Source organism: Bombina bombina, chromosome 5 (assembly GCF_027579735.1).
Source record: "Bombina bombina isolate aBomBom1 chromosome 5, aBomBom1.pri, whole genome shotgun sequence".
NCBI lineage: Eukaryota > Metazoa > Chordata > Amphibia > Anura > Bombinatoridae > Bombina > Bombina bombina.
In genome coordinates this window covers 669,012,043-669,034,274 of record NC_069503.1, presented here as the reverse complement: position 1 = coordinate 669,034,274, position 22,232 = coordinate 669,012,043, and the positions used below count along the sequence as shown (strand labels likewise).

At 38.5% G+C, this 22,232-nt stretch overlaps 1 protein-coding gene across 1 annotated transcript in view; it reads right to left on the bottom strand.

Moving 5' to 3' along the window:
* The window catches only part of C5H5orf22 (chromosome 5 C5orf22 homolog), a 111,443-nt gene that overhangs the window by 83,576 nt on the left and 5,635 nt on the right, over positions 1 to 22,232 (bottom strand). Inside the window, exons 2-4 of the mRNA XM_053714617.1 lie at positions 8,931 to 9,076; positions 5,116 to 5,265; positions 3,835 to 4,279 (exon numbers count right to left, since the gene is read on the bottom strand). Coding sequence (XP_053570592.1) covers positions 3,835 to 4,279; positions 5,116 to 5,265; positions 8,931 to 9,076 — 741 coding nt within the window. The remainder of the gene's footprint in view (positions 1 to 3,834; positions 4,280 to 5,115; positions 5,266 to 8,930; positions 9,077 to 22,232) is intronic.

Here is a 22,232-nt window from a genome sequence, read left to right as displayed (position 1 = left end):
ACGTGTTTGCGCATGTGCGCGGATGACGTCACAGATGCTTTCCATCTGCTTGGGGAATCGTTGTCTTGGATGCGTTCCTGGGCCCTGTTAGGTTTAAATTCCGGTCTGAGCCCTGGCCTGTTGCTGAGTTATTTTGCCAGTTTATCTGCACAACTAAGCGTTGTATTTTCTCTGCTCCTATTCCCTTTCTTCTGATCTTGGATTCCCTGTTTTTGACCCCTGGCATGACGTTTTTGATGCCTGGACTGACATATTATCCTGACTATGCATTTTGGATCTTCCTTGTCTGTACCTTGTTTTGGATTTGTGTGCTTCTTGCCATAGGGTTTCTCCTCCTGCACACAGGGTATCCCTGCTCCCTGACATAACTCAGCCTATCATGAAACCCGCAAGAGCAGCCAACAATATAGCGTCCCTTTCCCAACAGGTAGCTGCTAGGATGCAAACTCTTCAAGACTTACAAACCAGTCATGAATCACTGTTACAGCAAGTGAGAATTCAGGAACAATGCACTATTGCTGCCCATTCTGCAGCCCCACACCTATGCCACCGATTATATTAAGGTGCGCACCACAATTTCATTACTCACAGGCCCTCCTCAAACATTGGCAAAACCAAATAGTTTCTTTCCATTCTACCTTGAAACTGATGACTCTGAGGTAGCCATTGTTGAGGTCCTCTCTCAAAAGACAGGAGAGAAGAACCTCCTACAGCCTTCTTTTCATGTAAACTCAACATTGCGGAAAGAAAGTATGACGTAGGAGAGCGAGAACTATTGGCCATTAAGAACGCTCTTGAAGAATAGGGACACCTACTGGAGGGTACCATCCATCCCATGGACTGCCAAAAGGTTGAGACTTAGTCAAGCCAGATGGGCCCTCTTCTTTTCCCGATTTGATCTACTCATCACATATCGTCCTGGATCAAAAAATGGGAAGGCAGACGCTTTCACTTGTATGCATGCCTCTTAAAACAATCTGTATCCCATCATCAAGAGACTATCCTTCCTCCAGCATATTTTCTTGCTTCCCACCAGTCTTTCATCGAGGAGATTCGACAAGCCAGTACTACTTTACCTATCAAAGCAGCTCCTCTACCCATTACTTATGGCCTTCGTTACCACCAACAATGTATATATGTCCCTGCTAGCCATTGTCTACCCATAATGCAACACCATCATAATAACCCTATAGGCGGTCATAGAGGAATTCATAACACAATTTTATCTTTTTTATCCAATTTATCCAACGTCATTTTTGGTGGCCTTCTCTACCTTTTGATGTGCGATCTTTCTTGTACAGTCTGTGCCCAAAATAATCAATCCACCTCAAAACCTACCAGACTGTTACAACCCTTAACTGTGCCAAACCATCCTTGGTGAGATATTAGTATGGACTTTATAGTCGAGCTACCTCTGTCCCATGGTAACAACACTATCATGGTCGTAGTTGACTGTTGTACGAAGATGGCACATTTTATTTCTGTGGCTGGATTGCCTACTGCTCAATGTACTGCCAAGCATTTCATTCAGCATATATTTCATCTTCATGGGTTCCCAACATCTATAGTCTAAGATAGAGGATTTCAGTTTACCTCTCACTTCTGGACTCACTTCTGCCGCAGTCTACATATCACCCGTAATCTATCCTCCACTTATCATCCTCAGACAAACAGGCAAACTGAACGGACCAATCAGACCCTCGAGCAGCATCATCGCTGCTATTCCTCTTATCTACAGGATGATTGGGTAGATCATCTATCACTTCCTGAATACGCATACAATAACCAAAAACACTTATCTACGGGCTTGAGCCCTTTCTATGAGAATTATAGGTACTATTTTCCATCTTTTCCTGACCTTCCTTCTCTTATCCCTGTGCCTGATGTTTCCCACCAATTATGCAACCTTAGAGCTATGCTTCACAGCCTTCATCAACAACTCACCACAGTCCAACAGCAACAAAAGATTAAGGCTGATCACAAGCGCAAACCTCCTCCTATATACATAATAGGTAACAAGGTTTGGTTGGCTACTAGACATCTTCATTTGACTTGTCCTACCAAGAAACTTGGACATCGTTTTATTAGTCCTTTTTCCATTGACAAAATAATCAACAAATGTTGCTGTTTAAGCTGAAACTTCCCGACTTTCTTAAATACATCCTGTCTTTCAAGTATCTCTGGTGAAACCCTTTTCTGCTAATCCTTTCCCAGGTCGGGTGGCAGCTCCTCCTCCTCCTATTCTGGTAAATAACGATGAAGAGTACGAAGTGCAGGACATTCTAGACTCTCGTAGGAGACAGGGTCGTCTAGAATATCTTGTCCATTGGAAAGGGTATGGTCCCGAGGAGCGTTCCTGGGAACCTGTTTACAATCTCCAATCTGCGTCCAAGGTGCGTGCCTTCCATCTGAGACATCCTGACAGGCCTTCCCAGGTTGGTGTCCGGAGGCCGCTTCTTGGTGGGGGGCTCTGTCATGGAAACAGGGATGCCTCCTTACCTGTTAACCGGTGGGTAAGACGGAGGGCGCTGTTGCAAGTTCCTCCTCGGCTGTGACCACGCCTAGTGTTTAGTTTGCACCTGTTGGTGCGCACTCATGTGCACGTGGGTGCGCATGTGCGCGGATGACGTCACAGGTTCTTTCCATCTGTTCGTGAATCTTTGTGACACACCTCACTCTGCCTTTTCATTGGGTATTAGGTATCTGATGCTATAGTTGTCTTGGATACGGGGGGCGTTCCTGGGCCCTGTTAGGTTTAAATTCCAGTCTAAGCCCTGGCTTGTTGCGGAGTTATTCTGCCAGTTTATCTGCATAACTAAGCTTATTTTCTCTGTTCCTATTCCCTTTCCTCAGATCTTGGATTCCCTGGTTTTGACCCCTGGCCTGACTTCCATTTTTGATACTTGCTGCCTGGACCAACATATTATCCTGACTACGCCTTTTGGATCTTCCTTGTCTGTACCTTGCTTTGGATTTGTGTGCTTCTTGCCATAGGGTTTCTCCTCCTGCACACAGGATAGCCCTGTGACAGTCTCCTAATGCCACATATTTAGTGCCTGCATGCTGCCACATGAAATACTATAAATGAAGGATTAAAAATGTCCCCAAATTACTGCAGAGTAAAATAAATCACTGAACTGCAAGTCTCCAAGACCTAGAAGGCAAAAGCACTTACCTGCAATCTTAGCAGTACGCCAGGAAAATCAGCTCACAAAGCGTGTAAGGACACATACTCCTTACAGAGGCCTGTAAAAAAAAGAAAGAACAGAGTAACCAACTCTGGCTTTCTATACCTAGGGCAGCAATATGTTAGGAATCAAAGTAAGCACAACCCCCCAACTTCCTAACTGCTTAAAAGCCACCACTACTCTACTGCAGAGATTGACGTGGACTCAGCTAAACCCAAATCCTTGCTTGCAGGGAAAGGTACTCAAAAAAGGATTTAATTCTTCAGACACCAAAACTTCACCTCCTCCATTGGCAGAGGCAAAGAGAATGACTAGGGATTAAGGGTAAGGGAGTGATACTTAACAGATTTGCTGTGGTGCTCTTTGCTTCCTTCTGCTGACCAGGAGTGATATTCCCACTAGTAATTTAATGACGCTGTGGACTCTCAATATTTTAGGAAAGAAATATAGGTTGGCATAAGAGCGAGTATATACACAGACACATATATATATATATATATATATATCATAGAATTTGTAGCGCACAGTGAGAATGATGCTTGTTAGATCCAAACTAAATATGTAGTAAAAAAATGTAAGTGCAAGAAGATCATTCTCAACTACAAGCACATAATTATGTAGACGTTCAAATTTAGATTATACATACCTGGGTATACATCTCTTTAAAGGGATTCTTGACTGAAAAGAAGTCTAAATCTACATCAAGAACATAAGCCTCCCCTTGCTCCAGCAGTTGCAGAATGTGATTAGCAAGCTTGGAGTTGAGTGACAATATATTGGTTGCATCCCTGCAGGTTTCCATGTTGTCATTGGAACAAGTCCCCTTCCTTATGTCTCCATCTGCCCCTTCACAGATGGAAAAAGCAAATCCTTTAGAAGAAGAAGAAGACAAGGGATATTCTGATGATACTTCACTTTCTGTAAGCTTTAGCTTTTTAGCTACAGATTCACCTTTTTCTTCATCTTCACAGCCAGGGTGATTCACAGGATTCAAGAGCATTACATCTAACTGAAGTGGCTTGGGGTTCTCAAGTTGTTCTTCAGAGACGTAAAGTCCATCACTTAGAAAATAATCATCAGTGCTTGTGACCCTGTTTTAAATGAGACAACATTATCATTGTCTTCCCTTCTCAACTTAAGGTGTCCAAGTGGTACAGAAAGTAGTCTTCAATAAACCCAGAAATTATTTGAGATTATTTTATCACTAAATGCAATATAACTGACCAAGCAAGAGCTTTTTAAATTTTTGGGAAAGTCTCAAAGAACATCAAGAACATGGGTACAATATACAAAATGTTGTATTGATAGAAGTGTGAGTAATTATAAGGAGAGATGAAGTGTAAATCAGATCTTAGAGTCAAAGGACATAAGGAGGGTGATATTAGGAGGGTGGGATGTTACGAAATATTGCACAATTTTACTGAACTATCAAAATCTTGCAACAGTGAATATAATTTTGACATTAGTAAAAAGCTGTGCATGTTTAGTAGAGATAAAAAAAAGAATATGTGTAAGTACAAAATAAACACACAATACATAGTAAGTTCAGCTTATTTCATGCACATCTAATAGGTTCATATACTATGTATCATTATAGTTTACTTGTCACAGGAAAAGGTCAGTAGTCCAGTAGGAATAGTCCACTCAATGGTAAAGATAGAAAAATGCAATTTCTTACATGTCGGGGACTAGTAGACCAGCCCTGACTACCTATATTATTTAAATTGCCTTTTGCACCAACATTGAAATACCATATGTATGTAAAACTATGTAATGCAGGATAGAATGTGCAGTATTCTTTATATTTATATGTTATATTTACAATACATCATTATTAAAAATTAAAACAATGTAAATATATTTCTTCAACTACATAGTGATGAAAAATAAAATAAAGATTTCACACGCTTAACAAGTAGTTTCATACCTTATGGTAGTGGTTGACTTATCCTTGCCTACCAAGAAGGAATGCCGTCCCTCTTTAATCTGCTGGGCCCAGAATGGATGAATCCAGACTACCTGAGAAAAATGCCCAGCGTACACCACAGGAATGATCCAGTTCTCAATGCTTAACTCACTGTATTAGCAATAATAAAAAGAAGTGAAACAAATAAATCGAATTGCTAAATACTTTATTTATTTTGCCAACTTTCATATAATTTATCTATGAAGACTGTGGCTTTTCTAATTATATAAATTAAAAAATCACAATGTAGTCTTCCCAAGTCTAGCCCTGCTACATATCTTCTCCAATTGGTTTTAACAGATAGGAACTGCAAAACAATTCATTTTATATTCGGACAATGACCATGGATAGCCTTGTTGTCTGTAGGCTAAAGCCCAGATTGGCTCTTCCAAATGAGGCAAGTGGTGGGTGGAGTTTAGCTACTGAAAAACAAATGCAGCAAATAAATGTTACAAATGTTAATTTGTTTAAAAAAATGTTTAAACTTAAACGATATGTTATTATATGAAGACAGCAGAAATGTCTTATAATTTACAAGGTGTTTGATGTGCCCTTAAATCGAGTTTTCAAGCCAAAAAATAAAAATGTATTGCAGTTAATTATAAAAAAGTCTTTAATTAAAGTAATATATATTTAATTCAAACATTATTTGTCATATTATTCTCCCCATCTTTTATTCTAGTTTGTATTTATTATTCTATGTCCTTCTGCCCCTCATTATTTTATTATACCCCACTTCTCTCTGTCCACTTGCAAGACAGACACCTTTTCAGCCTAAGGAACTCCAGTGTACCTCCCACTTTTCTGAAATTGTCAGGTTTAGTTTACAATGGAGCAAATACAAAGTACAATGTAATTTGTAAAAGATACACAGAAATATAAAAAGTATGATCCTATTTTTTTAAAGTAACACAAACTTTCAAAACATAATCAGAATTTGTAAAATTGAGGTTCACCAGATATGTATGGTTCCCATAACGTGCAGTGTAATGTTTGTATGCTATTCTGTTAAATAGCTGCTTACTCCCCCCATATATAAACCCCATCACAACATACACTGGGTATTTTTTTCCTATCAAGATTGGGGATTTGGGTCTGGGAACCCGCACTAGTTAAGCACATGGAACTACTATAGCTAAATATCCTCCTGTGGTTCAGCCGTATTATATTTCCTTAGATACATTGGGACACATGTTTATATGTTTCACATACTTATTCTGTTATGTACCCCTGAAAGGGGCTCAAAAATACATGTTTTCCACATAGGTAGTCCCATTATCCTTATTTGCGAGAGGTTTATTAATATTCTCTCATTACTTGCATAATAGATTTGAGGGGTATTCTGTAGTTTTACTATTTAATTCAAACATTATTTGTCATATTATTCTCCCCATCTTTTATTCTAGTTTGTATTTATTATTCTATGTCCTTCTGCCCCTCATTATTTTATTATACCCCACTTCTCTCTGTCCACTTGCAAGACAGAAACCTTTTCAGCCTAAGGAACTCCAGTGTACCTCCCACTTTTCTGAAATTGTCAGGTTTAGTTTACAATGGAGCAAATACAAAGTACAATGTAATTTGTAAAAGATACACAGAAATATAAAAAGTATGATCCTATTTTTTTAAAGTAACACAAACTTTCAAAACATAATCAGAATTTGTAAAATTGAGGTTCACCAGATATGTATGGTTCCCATAACGTGCAGTGTAATGTTTGTATGCTATTCTGTTAAATAGCTGCTTACTCCCCCCATATATAAACCCCATCACAACATACACTGGGTATTTTTTTCCTATCAAGATTGGGGATTTGGGTCTGGGAACCCGCACTAGTTAAGCACATGGAACTCCTATAGCTAAATATCCTCCTGTGGTTCAGCCGTATTATATTTCCTTAGATACATTGGGACACATGTTTATATGTTTCACATACTTATTCTGTTATGTACCCCTGAAAGGGGCTCAAAAATACATGTTTTCCACATAGGTAGTCCCATTATCCTTATTTGCGAGAGGTTTATTAATATTCTCTCATTACTTGCATAATAGATTTGAGGGGTATTCTGTAGTTTTACTATTGTACTTTGACAGATTAACATGTTTTCTGAGACCAATGGTGTCTATGTATATTGATGTACCACTGTATTTACATATATGTAAGGGTTTGCTCCCCCAAAAAAAAAAATCTAGATGAGTAGCTTATTGCTGTACTGTGGCAGATGTATTTGCTTGTTGAAACCAATGATGCTATATTTTTTGTACAATTGCCGGAATTGTATGTTTTTATTTTTGTTTTTTTAAAGTTTGGGTGAGTAAACTAGATGTTCTGTAACTTTTTAGGTACAGTTGTTAATATTATGTTAAGTATATGACTTACTAACATTTCCCCCCAATTTTCACCCTTCATACCTATGTGACATCAGTGGCCCAAGAGTGGTCATTACTTTTTAGTTGGGGTGTTTCTTATTTACATTTAGTTTCTAACATCTTGGGGGGTTCTTTACTATATTATGTAAATGAAAAAGGAGGTTTGTTATGTTGTTTGCACTTTCAATTGCAGGTCTTCTGCTATTGAGTTCTATAAGGCACTACATCTCATAGTTTTATCGTGCTAGTTATGGTATGCCTTAGTGTATAGGTATATGCATAGATTCATGGCAGTAATATAGTCCGCAGACCACATCTCTTGCTAAATGATGTGTCACTCCGAAGGTCCAGGCGTGACTAGTTGAAATTAATGTGTGGATCTGCATAGATATGATGACCATACCTATAAGTTGAAATGCCACTATGTATGATAATGCTATGACCTTTTGCTTTGTCTTATTGGATCAACACACTGTATTGTGCAAACCAAAATGTTATTTATGTCTGTTAACCTCCATAAAAAATATTAAACCCCCCCGCCCAAAAAAAAAAAAAAAAACAGAAAGTGCAAATGTTTAATGGCATAATACTGAAAGAACCGAATCTTAAATGTATAGTAATATAAAATACAAAGCACCAAGTGTAAGCGTAACAAAACTCTCATATCATGCAGTGCTAAATTGCACTGAGCTCTGCATCACTAATACATAAATGAGATTCTGGAGAGTACCACCCTTTTTCTTTTGAGCATTCAGTGAGTTCAGCGCCTGTGAAGTATGAACAACAATTTTTCTCCAAGCTGGAGAATCTTTTGAATATCAGGGTCTGAGTGTGATCTTATCTAATCATTACTGCTGAAGCAAAATAATATACATTTTGTTATTGCAATGACTAAAGTTCAGATTGGGTAAAATAAGGAGGTGTGTGTTGTTTGGCCACTTAAAAACAGTTGCAGAAAACAACGGGCTAATCTGTTCCAATATTCATTATGCTGAATGTTAATCTATTGGAAGACTGCAGAAAAATGTTTTAATCACAGTTTACTGTCCCTTTAAGCTAGTGAGTATTTTTTTAAATAAATCTTTAATTTAGAAAATTACAAAATTCGACAAAAAAATTAAGTTAAATCCTATACATATTACATTTTAGCAGCTACTGAAAATGTCAACTCTCAAAGATGTCAGCCTGTAATTCATTTTTATTTTCCAATACTTTGTATTCTCATTCCCCTTGCATTTACTCAGCTAGAAAATGTTTTTTGTTCTCCATTTCTCAGTCTTGTTCCCAGCTTGTCCTTTAAACCAGCAGACAAGATCATTATGTTTTATTGTTGTAGCAGTCATAAAGAACAAAACAGATGTGACAAAAAATAAACATTTCAGGGAAAGAAAAGACTATGAAATTACCTAAATAAGGCTTCTTTGTCAAACACAGTATCTGCAGGCATATTCACTGGTATGAGGAGATCCGGGTGGGAATCAAAATGAATAAAGCTAATGTTACTACCAGGCAGATGTCTAGATCCAATGGCACGATAGATAAAAGGCAGGACCTGTGACAAGAATGTAAAAAGAAATAAAACAATGAGAATAAAGATACACTTATTCAGACATACAGAACACATTTATATACTAGAGATAAATTCACCTAATAACTTTAGCAAAGGAGCAAATAGAAATATTAAAAGACGTCGTAGATTTCTCGAAAGTAAATGTACAATTAGCTCATTTTTATAAGCAGGATTACTGCTCGTATATGACCTTTTCCTAAGTACAATAAATATCCATTATGATTCTTTTGTGTTATATTATGACGGTTTTTACTTTATGGAAAATCACAGAGATTTGTCAAGCTTTGGTGTAGTAAGATTTAAAGAAAAAGTAATACTGCAGATGAGAGTGTTAAAGGGATTGTCTACTTGAATGTTTAAAAAGATAGATACTCCCTTTATTACCTATTCCCTAGTTTTGCATAACTAATATACATTTTACCTCTGTGATTACCTTGTATCTAAGCCTCTATAGTCTACTTCCTTCTCTCAGTGCTTTTTACAAACTTGCATTTTAGCCAATAGAAGAACATTGGAAAGTTGTTTAAGTTTGTATGCTCTATCTAAATCATGAGAGAAAAAAATGTGGGCTCTTTGTCCCTTTAATATAACAATAATGGTTGTGCAATGCTGGGGAATAGGTAGCAAAGATGTTATCTATCTTTTTAAACAATAAGAAAAATCAAGTAGACTGTCCCTTTAAAAAGGAGCATCTATTTAAATTGGACAATATGTAGAGAGATGACTGCGTTCATAAGATAACACTATAACTAAGTGATTAATGGGACATTACACTTCTTAGCACAACTACAGCAGCGGGATAACTGCTCCTCATCATGCTGTATGTCCCCTATACTTAGATGCCAGATTGCCAGCCTTCACATCTGCATACTGGCCGCTAACATCTTGGACTTTAGGTATTCTTGAACTCTGCAACTAGGGTTGCCAGGTGTCCAGTATTTTAGCAGGATGTCCAGTAAAATCTTCATGAAAATACTGGACACAAATTCCATATTTTTGTAAAGTCTTTGAGTGTTAGCTAAGGTTTAAAGGCAGCTTATGCCTCAATACTTTAAAATATGGAGGAGAAAGAAGCGAGGGACAAATAAATAAAACAACTTTGGTTGTTACTGTCAGCCAAAGATGGAAAATTATTTATTTATATGTTAATAGCAGCCAATGGGTAAAATGATTGCTCAGTTGTGAAAAATATGCATGGTGGGATCAAGAGTGAGGTGTAAGGTAGAGCTTTTGGGGGGCATTGTGTGACCCTACAGACCATCGTGTCTAGTCACCAATGGATTGTCCAATATTTTTGTGCAGGATAGCTAGCATCACAATCTGCAACAGGAGCAGTGCACATTCACAGTTTAGTTATACTGCAGGCCTTTTGACAGCAGTATTACTCTGGGTTAGTATGCATGATACAGAACAAAGCATTACTGGGCTAAAAAGCTGCGCCCAGGTGGTAAATCGCCATAGAACAGGCTAACAATGGTATTGAGCCAGTTGTTCGTTCCTGTGAGTGTGCTTCTCTCTGTATGTATTTAGTCTCCCTATGGGAAAAAAGGGGCAACCAGACGTGGAGTCCTTGCTCAGTGTGCTTAGAGGAATATGGCTACACCTCACTGACGAGGCCCAATGAAGGCCGAAATGATCGTCTGGGGTTGCTGTGTTCCTTGTTCAGAGAGGAATTGCCTGGTATTTCGGCGCTGGACTGACCGTAATAGGCGGGATCAGACTGATATACTACAGGAAAGTTCTTCTCTGTGAAAAGCATTACTGGGCTAAAAAGCTGCACTCAGGTGGTAAATCGCCATAGAACAGGCTAACAATTGTATTGAGCCAGTTGTTCATTCCTGTGAGTGCACTTCTCTCTGTATGTATATTGTATATAAATATATATATATATATATATATATATATATATATATATATAGTGTATCCTTTGTTGAAAAGCATACATAGGTAGGCTCACGAGCAACAATACACTTTTAGGAGCTAGCTGCTGATTGATGGCTGCACATAAATGCCTCCTGTCATTGGTTTACTGGATGTGTTCAGCTAGCATGTCTGCTTCTTTAACAAAGTATACGAAGAGAATGAAGCAACATTGATGATAAATAGTATACTGGTAAAGTTGTTTAAAATTGTAAGCTTTATCTGAATCATTAAAGAAAAAAATTGGGTCCCACGTCCCTTTAATGTGATTATAAATAATTCCTTAATTGGGCAGACACTGAGGCTAGCCCCTTATTTGCTGACATTACCTTTCCCACATGCACCAAATATTTATTACATTTATGTAAATCATGATATGCCCAAAATAAAAGTAGTTTAATAGAAGCTGAAAGGAATATTGCTCTTAAAGGGACAATGTATGAGTAGCATTTAAAGCATGCTAAAAATAGTATAATTCAGAATATTTAATTTGTCATAAATTCTCAAAACAACACAGAAATAAATTATTTATCTTGTTAGTTTTTGCTTTAAATATTATTCTTGCCTCCTAGTCAAATTCTGTAGCTTAAAGGGACTTGAAACCCAAAAATGTTCTTTCATGATTTAGGTAGAACATACAATTTTAAACAACTTTCCTGTTTATTTGTTATGTTAGTGAGATCAGTTTCTGTTGAGTGTTTAGATCGGAAACCAGATTGGAGGGGATCAAGTAAAGAGTTAGATGAACAAAATTGAGTTAGGCGAATATAGACTTATCATTCCAATCATTTGGAGGCAATGACTGGCCAAAAGTTAGAAAGGGTGGGGTCAAGTGAGTACTTGTTTTAGGATTGGTGTGATTAATGCATGCTTGATTGTATAAGGAAATTTACCAGTGGTAACGGACTGGTTAAAGAGAGGAGTTAGGACATTGGTTAAAGAAGCAGAGAGAAAGGAAGAAGTTGTGAAGTAATGGGGTTGAGTGGATAGGCTTGTCCTGATGATGTAAAACTCTCCTCTCTGGCAAGAGTATCTTACAAGTGTCATCAGTACTTTGAGGTGCCTCAAATAGTTTTAGGAAGACACATTTTAGCTTGAATGCTCTCTATCTCACTATGCTGGGTTCGGGATTTGAAGGACAGTAAATTTGCAATCTTGGACCAGGAAGACAATAAATAAAAGCAACAATGAGAGAGGAGGTGGATAAAATGAACTTTAAAAGAAGTGAAAGAAATGAATGGGAGTAAAGAAATGCAATGGAAGGTGCAGTATGGAGAGAGCGGAATACCTTCTCCTACTAACAGTCTGTCTCCTGTTCTAGGAGTGTGAATGAAGTGTAGGCCACAATAGAACAAGGAGGCTGCCGCAGTTGTGTCAGAGGAGGAGAGCCAAGTTCCTGTGATAGCTAACAGGTTAAGTGGTTCTGAAATGAACAGGTTAGGAAAAGAAGTCAGCTTGTTTGCTTTACAAAGGGCCCAAGATAATTGTGGTATTTTCGTAAGCATACAAATTACAAAGAGAGAAGCGCTCTACCAGGAACAAACAACAGCTCAGTAGCTTGTTCTTTGGGAAGTTACCACCCAGGAGCAGCCTCTTTTAGCCCAGTTGTGCTTTTCCCAGAGGAAAACTTTCCTAAAGTATATCAGTCTGACCCCGCTGAGAAAGGTTGGTCCAGTCCCAAAATACCAGGTAATGCAATTGTGGTGTTTTAGCAGATGTGAAGTTGATGAGATTGAGAGGCTTACGTAGGCTGTATTTTGAAGGTGGTAGTCGTAGTAATGAGCAGAAAGTGACAGATGCTGGACCTGGGTTTAGGTGAGAATTCCCCAGCTTAGAGGAGAAGGAAGATGAGAGTGTGTCTTATGTGAGTGTCTCAGTTTAGTATCAGTGGAACATGGTTGGCTGGGGGATGAGAGAAAGGAATGGAGTTCACATGTTTTTTAAGAGGAGAGAGAATATTACAGAAGGTACAATATGAATAGTCTGGGACTTTAAGGAGAAGGGAGAATAGAGTAATATAGTAAAGGCAAACAGGAGAACACGTATCATGTTTAACTGACAGAGACAATTTAGGGAGATAAATATGATTGTACCCGTTAGACGTAATTAAAGGGACACTAAACCCAAAAATTTTATTTCATGATTCAGATATTGAATACCATTTGAAACTACATTCCTATTTACTTCTATTATCTCATTTGCTTCATTCTTTAGATATCCTTTGTTGAAGAAATATCAATACACATGGGTCAACCAATCACACAAAACATCTAAGTGCAGCCACCAATCAGCAGCTACTGAGCCTATCTAAATATGCTTTTCAGCAAAGAATATCAAGAGAATGAAGTAAATTAGATAATAGAAGTAAATTAGAAAGCCGTTTAAAATTGCATGCTCTTTCTAAATCATGAAAGCAAAAAAAATGTGGGTTCATGTCCCTTTAACTCCTTTGTCAAACTCCTTTTGTAACTCAAGCACACTTTGAAAAACGTCACACATACTGCAACTGCTATGAGAAATTTAAACACACTATCACAGAATTCTGATCTGTGTACTTCTTAATATAGTTTATTGGCTGACAAGAAGAATATCATAACTTTATTGGTGAACAAACACACACATCTGCTAGATAAGAAAATAGTTTATTCATTAGAGGAATATGCCCTTTTCTTTTTTGCAATATGCAAAAATGCAATATTGCATTTTGAAACACTAATTTTTTTTAAAAAAAAATTTTCTTTCCCATTTGTATTTTTTTTCCATTAAAGAGAGAGGAAAAAACAACAACAAAATGCCTTTAAGAATCATTCATGCTTCAGATGGAGCATGCAAATTTAAGCAATGTTCTAATTTACTCCTATTATCAATTTTTCTTTGTTCTCCTGGCATCTTTATTTAAAGTGAATGTAAATTTTGATGATAAAGTGCCCGTTTTTTTTATTATTAAAAACACGGGCACTTTAATTCATCAAAATTTACATTTCACTTGAGTTGTGTAAATACTTACCTTTTAATCTTGACAGCCGCTGCATCGTTTCTTCCGCCTGTCGCAAAGCCTCTTCCTGGGTCTAAAATGAGGAATCCGGCTTCCTCCAATCACGGCGTTGAATCAAACACCGATTCCCCCAGGAGGGAAGCCGTGATTAGAGGATGACCGATCCGTCATTTCTGACGTAGGAAAAGGCTTGCCACGACCGGGGGAAGCTGGAGTGGCTGTCAAGATTAAAAGGTAAGTATTTTCACAACACGAATGAAATGTAAATTTTGATGAATTAAAGTGCCCCTGTTTTTAATTTTGAATTTTTAAAAACCGGGCACTTTATCATCAAAATTGACATTCACTTTAAAAAGCAGGAATCTAAGCTTAGCAGCCAATCCAATTTTGGTTCAGCCCACTGGCTAGTGCTTGCTGATTGGTGACTACATTTAGCAACCAATCAGAAAGCGATACCCAGGTTCTGAACAAAAAATGGGCCGTCTTCTAAGCTTTATATTCCTACTTTTTAAATAAAGATAGCAAGAGAACAAAGAAACATTGATAATTGGAGTAAATTATAAAGTTGCTTAAAATTGCATGCTCTATCTGAGTCATGAAAGACAAAATTTGGATTTAGTATCCCTTTAAACACTGCCCTTTTGATGAAAGATTCATGTGGGAAAAAGTATCAAGCTGCATTTACAGAATCTAAGACACTGGTATACAGTGAGCATGCGCCAGAGGCAGAAATTTATTCACTTTCTGCAATAAGATTTTTGTTTTAGTGACATTTTTTCTGCAGGTAATTTTGAAATGACATTAAATTCGAAATCAGACATTTACACTAACGCACTAGCTCAATTGCAATTTGTTGATTACATGGACCTAAAGCAATTTTTTAAGTTTTATAATATATTGCAAAAGCTGAAAACTGCATTGGAAATTACCTGCAGAGAAAAAAAAATGAAATGTTAGGTTGTTTCCTTTGCTCTCGGTCTAATATCACATAATTATCCTATATAATTGGCCAAGTATGTTTGTCAGATGCAGTCATGCGCAATAGAGACTGCACGTGACAAACATACCTGGCCTTGATCAGTGTCGGCTTGGAGCGAGGCAAGTAACAGCTGTGAGAAGCCGCGCGCTACATGGGAGGTGAGTGACAGCGGGCGTGCGCGAGCTACACAGCATACAAGCTGAACAGCTGTGAGGTCTGGGGAGCGCGAGGCAAGCTGTCACTCACCTCACATGTAGTGCCGCGATGGGGGCGTGGCCGGGCGGGTGTCACTGCGATGGGAGTGGCCGTGCGGGTGTTGCCGCGATTGGGCGTGGTCGTGCGGGTGTCGCCATGAGGGGGCAAGATAGGGGGGAGAAGGCCCAAAGAAGGGGGGAGAAGGGCCAAAGAAGGGGGGAGAGAGCCAAATAGAGGGGGGAGAGAACAAAAGAGGGGGCAGAGAGAGCCAAATAGAGGGGGGAGAGAACAAAAGATGGGGCAGAGAGAGCCAAAGAGTGGTGAGAGAGAGCCAAAGAGGGGGGAGAGAGACAAATAGAGGAGGGGGGAGAGAGACAAATAGAGGGGGGGGGGAGAGCCAAAGAGGGGGGAGAGAACAAAAGAGGGGGGAAGAGAGTCAAAGAGGGGGGAGAGAGAGCCAAACAGGGGGCAGAGAGAGCCAATGAGGGGGCAGAGAGAGCCAAAGAGTGGGGAGAGAGAGCCAAAGAGGGGGGAGAGAACAAAAGAGGGGGCAGAGAGAGCAAAAGAAAGGGGGGAGAGCGCCAAAGAGGGGAGTAAGAGAGCAAAAGAGGAGAGAACAAAAGAGGGGGCAGAGAGAGCCAAAGAGGGGGGAGAGAACAAAAGAGGGGGGAGAGAGAGCCAAACAGGGGGCAGAGAGAGCCAATGAGGGGGCAGAGAGAGCCAAAGAGTGGGGAGAGAGAGCCAAAGAGTGGGGAGAGAGAGCCAAAGAGTGGGGAGAGAGAGCCAAAGAGTGGGGAGAGAGAGCCAAAGAGTGGGGAGAGAGAGCCAAAGAGTGGGGAGAGAGAGCCAAAGAGGGGGGAGAGAATAAAGAGGGGGCAGAGAGAGCAAAAGAAAGGGGGGAGAGCGCCAAAGAGGGGAGAGAGAGAGCAAAAGAGGGGGAGAGAACAAATGAGGGGGCAGAGAGAGCCAAAGAGGGGGGAGAGAGAGCCAAAGAGGGGGGAGAGAACAAAAGAGGGGGCAGAGAGAGCCAAAGAGGGGGGAGAGAACAAAAGAGGGGGGAGAGAACAAAAGAGGGGGGAGAGAACAAAAGAGGGGGGAGAGAGAGCCAAAGAGGGGGGAGAGAGAGCCAAAGAGGGGGGAGAGAGAGCCAAAGAGGGGGGAGAGAGAGCCAAAGAGGGGGGAGAGAAAGCAAAAGAGAGGGAGAGAGAGAGCAATAGAGAGGGGGTGAGAGCAAGGGGTGGGACCGCTGTACTGCAAAAATTGGCCCGTGTACACGGGCTTTAGTACTAGTGTAGTAATAAAAAGGCCCATTGCTCACAAGAACGTCATATTCGCATTTAAGAGAACAGACTGATGTGGAGCAGGGCTGCAAAACAAAATCACTAACAGTTCCTGCATGTGCCTTGTTATTTCTTCAGACATGCTGCATTTTGTGCAACAACCTCTCTGATCACAGCATGTTCTGCCTTGGGGGAGCATGCAAACACATATTTAAGAAGCAGTTCCTGTTTCTTAACTTCTTTCCATCTAAATGGTGGCAGAGATATCTATCTCTAAAAGCGCTTGTTTAGGGTGATTGATAGGCCCTGCCTGCACGATTAGCTGCAAGACAGAAGGGGCAGGATTGTGCAATGTTAAATTTCATCAAGCAACATGGCATCACTAGTGGAGACTGTGGGGAGGACAAGTTCTTTGCTTGGGAACTTGTCTGTTTATAGTTTGATAAATTCTCCTGGCTGAGTTATTCTCAGAAGAGTTACATAACAGATTGTTTTAGAGTTCTTGGGAGTTGTTATTTTTCCCAATCGCTTGCTCACACCATTCCCTATAGTTGTACTCCTGAAGCATTTGCTATGACAATGTAGTATTTTTTTATGTCTAAAAATAATTCATATGTATGTTTACTATTTTTTTCCTTTTTCTTTGTAAAAACGAATGTTCCTGTCCTGAAAAAAACATAATTTTCTTGTTATAAAGTGAAGCAGAGGCAGTAGTCATAAGCTGATGAGGATCAGTAGGATGTACAAAATCAATACTGCATTGGTTTCATTTTAAACTAAAACAAATTGTAACTTTTTTAAAAAAAAAAATCAAAACATTTTTAACATGTGAAAGTAAGTAAGATTACAACTTTTTTTTTTTTTATGTTTTCTTTTCTCTTTTTTAATCATTAGAATGCAATGGTTTTCGCCCATAATATATATTGGCTAAATATTAGTGCAATATATATATATATATATATATATATATATATATATATATATATATATATATATATATATATATATATATATATATATATATATATATATATATATAAAAAACAAAAATAGAGAGCACCACTGATACTATATACAATAATTGTGTATAAATGGGTATAATTTGTGTAAATTTGTGCATGAGCAGCTGTTATAAAGGATAAACAAAAAGTAAATAACAAGTGGTAACAGCGCTGCAAATAACTGTGCAAAACAACCTTATAGTATAGATACTAATGTTTGTTTAAATATATAAAACGCAGTATGCAAAATATGCAAACATAGTTGCAACCTCTATACAGAGTGAATGATCACAGTTTTAGTAGCAATTTAAACACTTGAGAATGTTTTACAAGTAAATTGTATCTTAATACATCAATGCCTGCTGGCAGTATAGTGATATCTACGACCAATACAGTACAAAGGAACTGTTCATAATGTTACACAATAATAAAAACAAGTACATACAAAATAAAAATCTCTCAATAAAAATGAGTAAAAGTTAACAGCAAGTCGCAACCTACTGGTCTGGCCAGATAACTCAAACAATATACTCACTACATGTTTCTGGGTCACGCCCCTTCATCAGGTGTAAGCTACAGTAAGAAAGAGCTTACACACAGGTTATTGCTCAGAAAATACGTTTAAAAAATAATTATATACTGAGATCAGGACACATAGTGGGGCATAGACAATAGGTATTAGATATATACTGGTGCAGAGATCTTAAAGGTTAGTTAATAAAAATAAAAAATAAAATCTCACATAAGCACTCTTGTCAAGTATAATGCCAATTTAATCACCAGAGGAAACATGATCCTCTCAAAAGTGAACACAAAAGCATTATCATATATAAGGATAATTTACATTTGAATCAGACTTACAATAATAGAAAATAATATCCTGTACACAAAAGAAAACACCAGTGGAAATACAATATCAACCTCTCTCTAAGAAGTGAGTAGACAGTAACAATAAAGATACCCCTTAAGAGGAATAACAGACATTAATACTTAGCTCATGACATGAGAACAATGATAGAGAGGGCTCAAGAGTAGAAGGTAAAAAGTCCGTAAACTGTCTCTTCGTTAAAGCCATAAGGTGCGAGGGTATCAAGATTAAAGATCCACCTACTCTCGTGATGGAGGAGAATCCTATCTAGATCACCATCCCTTATACCTAGGTTTACCTTATCAATACCAATTACTTTCAAATCTTTTGCTTGAGAATTATGTGCCGACAATAAATTTATTTTTCTTTTTAATCTTCATTTCTGATTGTGCCCTAAGGATTTCATTTTTCATCTTGTCATTTAGTTCTTTAAATTCACTATTGTCCTCCAATTTATTCCATTTTTCTGTCATCTTTGCTAATTTTCTCTAGTTTGAGATTATCTTCCTTCAAAATTAGTGTCATGATTTTATTGGAACATTCAGTTAGGATTTGCTCCCACTGATCACAAAAGTCTGGGATTATAGTGTCTTGTAAATTGGCTCCTGGTAATTTAAGAAATCTAAGCCCCCTGGGAATCATATCTGATGTCTGATAGCTGGTTAAACTCGATTTTTCTTGATTTTATGTAAATTACTCTTAGGTCTCCCTAAGAGTAAAAGGGGGAAACCAGACGTGGACTCATTGCACACATACCCTAGAGATATGCAACTGCACCTCACTGACGAGGCCCAAGAGAGGCCAAAACGTACGTCTGGGGTTTGTCGTTTGTCTTGTTCAGAGAAGAATTGCCTGGTATTTCGGTGCTAGACTGTCATTGGGCAGGATCAGACTGATATGCTACAGGATATTTTTTCTCTGTGAAAAGGCATCAACGTGTGCTAAAAGAGACTGCACCCTGAGTGGCACTGTATATCCGTTTCAACATTGGAGGCATCTCCACTCGTTTCATCAAAGGTAAATGTGTCTTTTACATCAGAATCTGATAGAGAGGGCTCAAGAGTTAAAGGTAAAAAGTCCGTAATTCAAATACCCCTCGCTCCGGCCACCCACTTCCAAAGTATTGCCATATAAAAATTTTTTTTTTTTTTTTTTGTAGCTAGAGCACGGATTGGAGAACAGTTAAAACCATTAGCTCACAAAAATAAATCACAATTTTTTTTTATGAGCTTTATTAAAAGGGACATAAAACAAGCATGTCTAGAAGCAAATAAGCTGCTGTGAAATACAATGCCTGTGTTTCTAATGCTAAACACTGATAAGGGGGTGGAGGATCAGACTACTCCAAACAGCATGGCTATGTAACTAATTTTGCTTATTTTTTTAAATTACTTTAAAATACTTGCCAGCAATTTTAAACTAATTTATGCAAACCATTTTTACTTAATAATCCCATTTAGGAGATTCACAGATCTCAACATGTTTTATGGCACTTTAAGGTGTACAAAGAAAAAAAACATTTGCATGTTTGCTGCCACCGCACTTACAGTGTGGTGAAAGAAAAAGGTCCATTACCGATCTAGTGAAAATAACAACCACGTAAAAAAAATTGAAGTGGATGGCCGGAGAATGGGGTATTAGAATTTCAGCGCCACATTGAAAGTAAGAATATTGCTAACATTCCGGATCTGTTTATATGAAGAGAAAAGTTTACCATTACTTTACATTAGCAGGGACTGTATGTGCGTGCACAACCTACTCTTAGGCTTCATATGCTTGCGGGATATTAGGAACAGGGGGAACATGCATTGGTGGGATGCAGCCTGTTCACACCAGTTCTTAAGAACCGGTTCTTAAAATGTAGAAATTGTTTAGAACCTGTTCCTAAAATAAAAATGTTGGAATCCCACCACTGGGAACATGCCTCTATAAGCCTGACAAGAAATTGTGTGGGTTTTTTTTGCTCAGGAACTTTAATTATGGCATGAAAACAAATACAAATTGAAATGTGCGCTCTTAGATAAAAGTAAAAAGCGCTTTTGGACATGGACATATAAACGGGGGGGGGGGTGGGAAAGAATACCCCCATGGGGAGGAGGTAAGGCAATGCATAAATCCCCCCCAGTTAAATGAGCCAGGGGGCTTGCACACCCAAGTACTGCTAGTGAGGAGCCCCAAGGCACAACATGCTGCAATCTGTGATGTCATCGCAGAAAATGCAAGAAAGGGGCACAAGCAGGGACTTTGTAGCGCTGCTCCCATGCTGTGCAGAGGGAGGCCTCATTGTGGCTCTCAAGCTTAATTAATGCTAGTCTAATTCATCCATGAGGGGCAGAGGGAAAAGTAAAAAGTCATTTATTTTCTAATAATTCCTTGTCTGTCAGAGCTGTGTGTTACCAGAGTGTTGCAAATAACAATTGAAATTTTTTTCCCAGTGCAGCTCCAGGCAAATGGCTTATGGAGAGGGAATCAGTATAATAACCTGCATCAAGATGACCGTCTACAGACCCTTATTTATAGAGTAGGCTATGTTGCATAAACACATATATAACAAATGCTCAGAGTGTACCTTAATTTTCATACGGCAAGGCTACAGTATGGCACTGATTGTAAGTGCTGATGCTGGGAGGAAGCACAACTCATCCAGTAGTTCCCAAGACTTTAACCTGGAGGCGGATTCACCCGTGCCTTGTTATCGTACCGTACCTGAATCTTCTTGTTGTGACATCCTACGGCGTCTCTAGCTCCAATGAAACGCTCCGAAGCGACCAGGTCGCTAAAGCTCTGTACTCCTTGTCAGTCAAGACAAAAAAGAAAGGGAGCGCCTAATGGCATAATGTCGCCAAACTCAGTCAACTTCCGGTCTGTGACGTGGGCAGTTCTTTCATCCAATCGGATACCCTCTACATCTCCGTAGCCCCAAAGCTCTGTTGCGATCACCTTAATGCCGAGTCTCCAATCCGGTAAAATTTTCAAATAGTACAAGAACACAAAAGACCGGGTGAGTCTCGAGGCACTATTCAATAAAAACTTGAAGCTTTATTGGAAACCATATAAAAAGACTAGGTCTTTAAAACAGAATTAAGTGCATAAGAACAAATTGATGGGCTGGCTTACGCATTTCGGCTAAGTGAAGCCTTACTCATAGACACATTAGGGCACACTAACACAGGGCTTAAATAGCCCTGTATCCGGTGCAGCATATGTTCCCAGCTGAAAACAATTAAAGTATTTGAGAAAAAAACCTCACTCTTAACTGAGGCATTACAGAATATTAACAGTTAACTATCAACAGATATTGGATGACATATTTGGAAAATCATGAAACACTATGAATATAACAATATGCAATTGACATTGAACACCATATAACATCATAGTTTAAAAGCATTGGTTAGTTGCAGCACCTGAGTACATAAAGAAAACCTCATTATATCGTTGCACTATTGGGGTCTACAACTTGATTTTAAAAAACATTAGTGCAAACAAATGTTTTTCTTTTTTATCCCTATGAACCATTATTGAAAAAGTCAACTTAGCTCAGAAATAAGACCCATGTATAGATAAGTACTGTATGCATTAATCAAAAATATCTAACGCTTCGTCTTAAAGCTGTAGCACCTACATGGACTTTTGTTTGAAAATTCAAAACTTAATAGGGCCTATTCTGAAATAGGATTAACACATACCCCAGTAATAACACTGAGCTCGTATAGCCATAACAGGGTCATTTACTACATGCTATAATTGAGGCACCATAGTGACCATATAAACCATGATGGTATTAATAAAAGGTAAAATTCAAAAAAAGCCTGTGATGGATTGAGGTCAATACTCTCCTATGTATAACAACATTCCTTGACTAGACAACATATAAGTGAATGAGATGCATGTAACCTT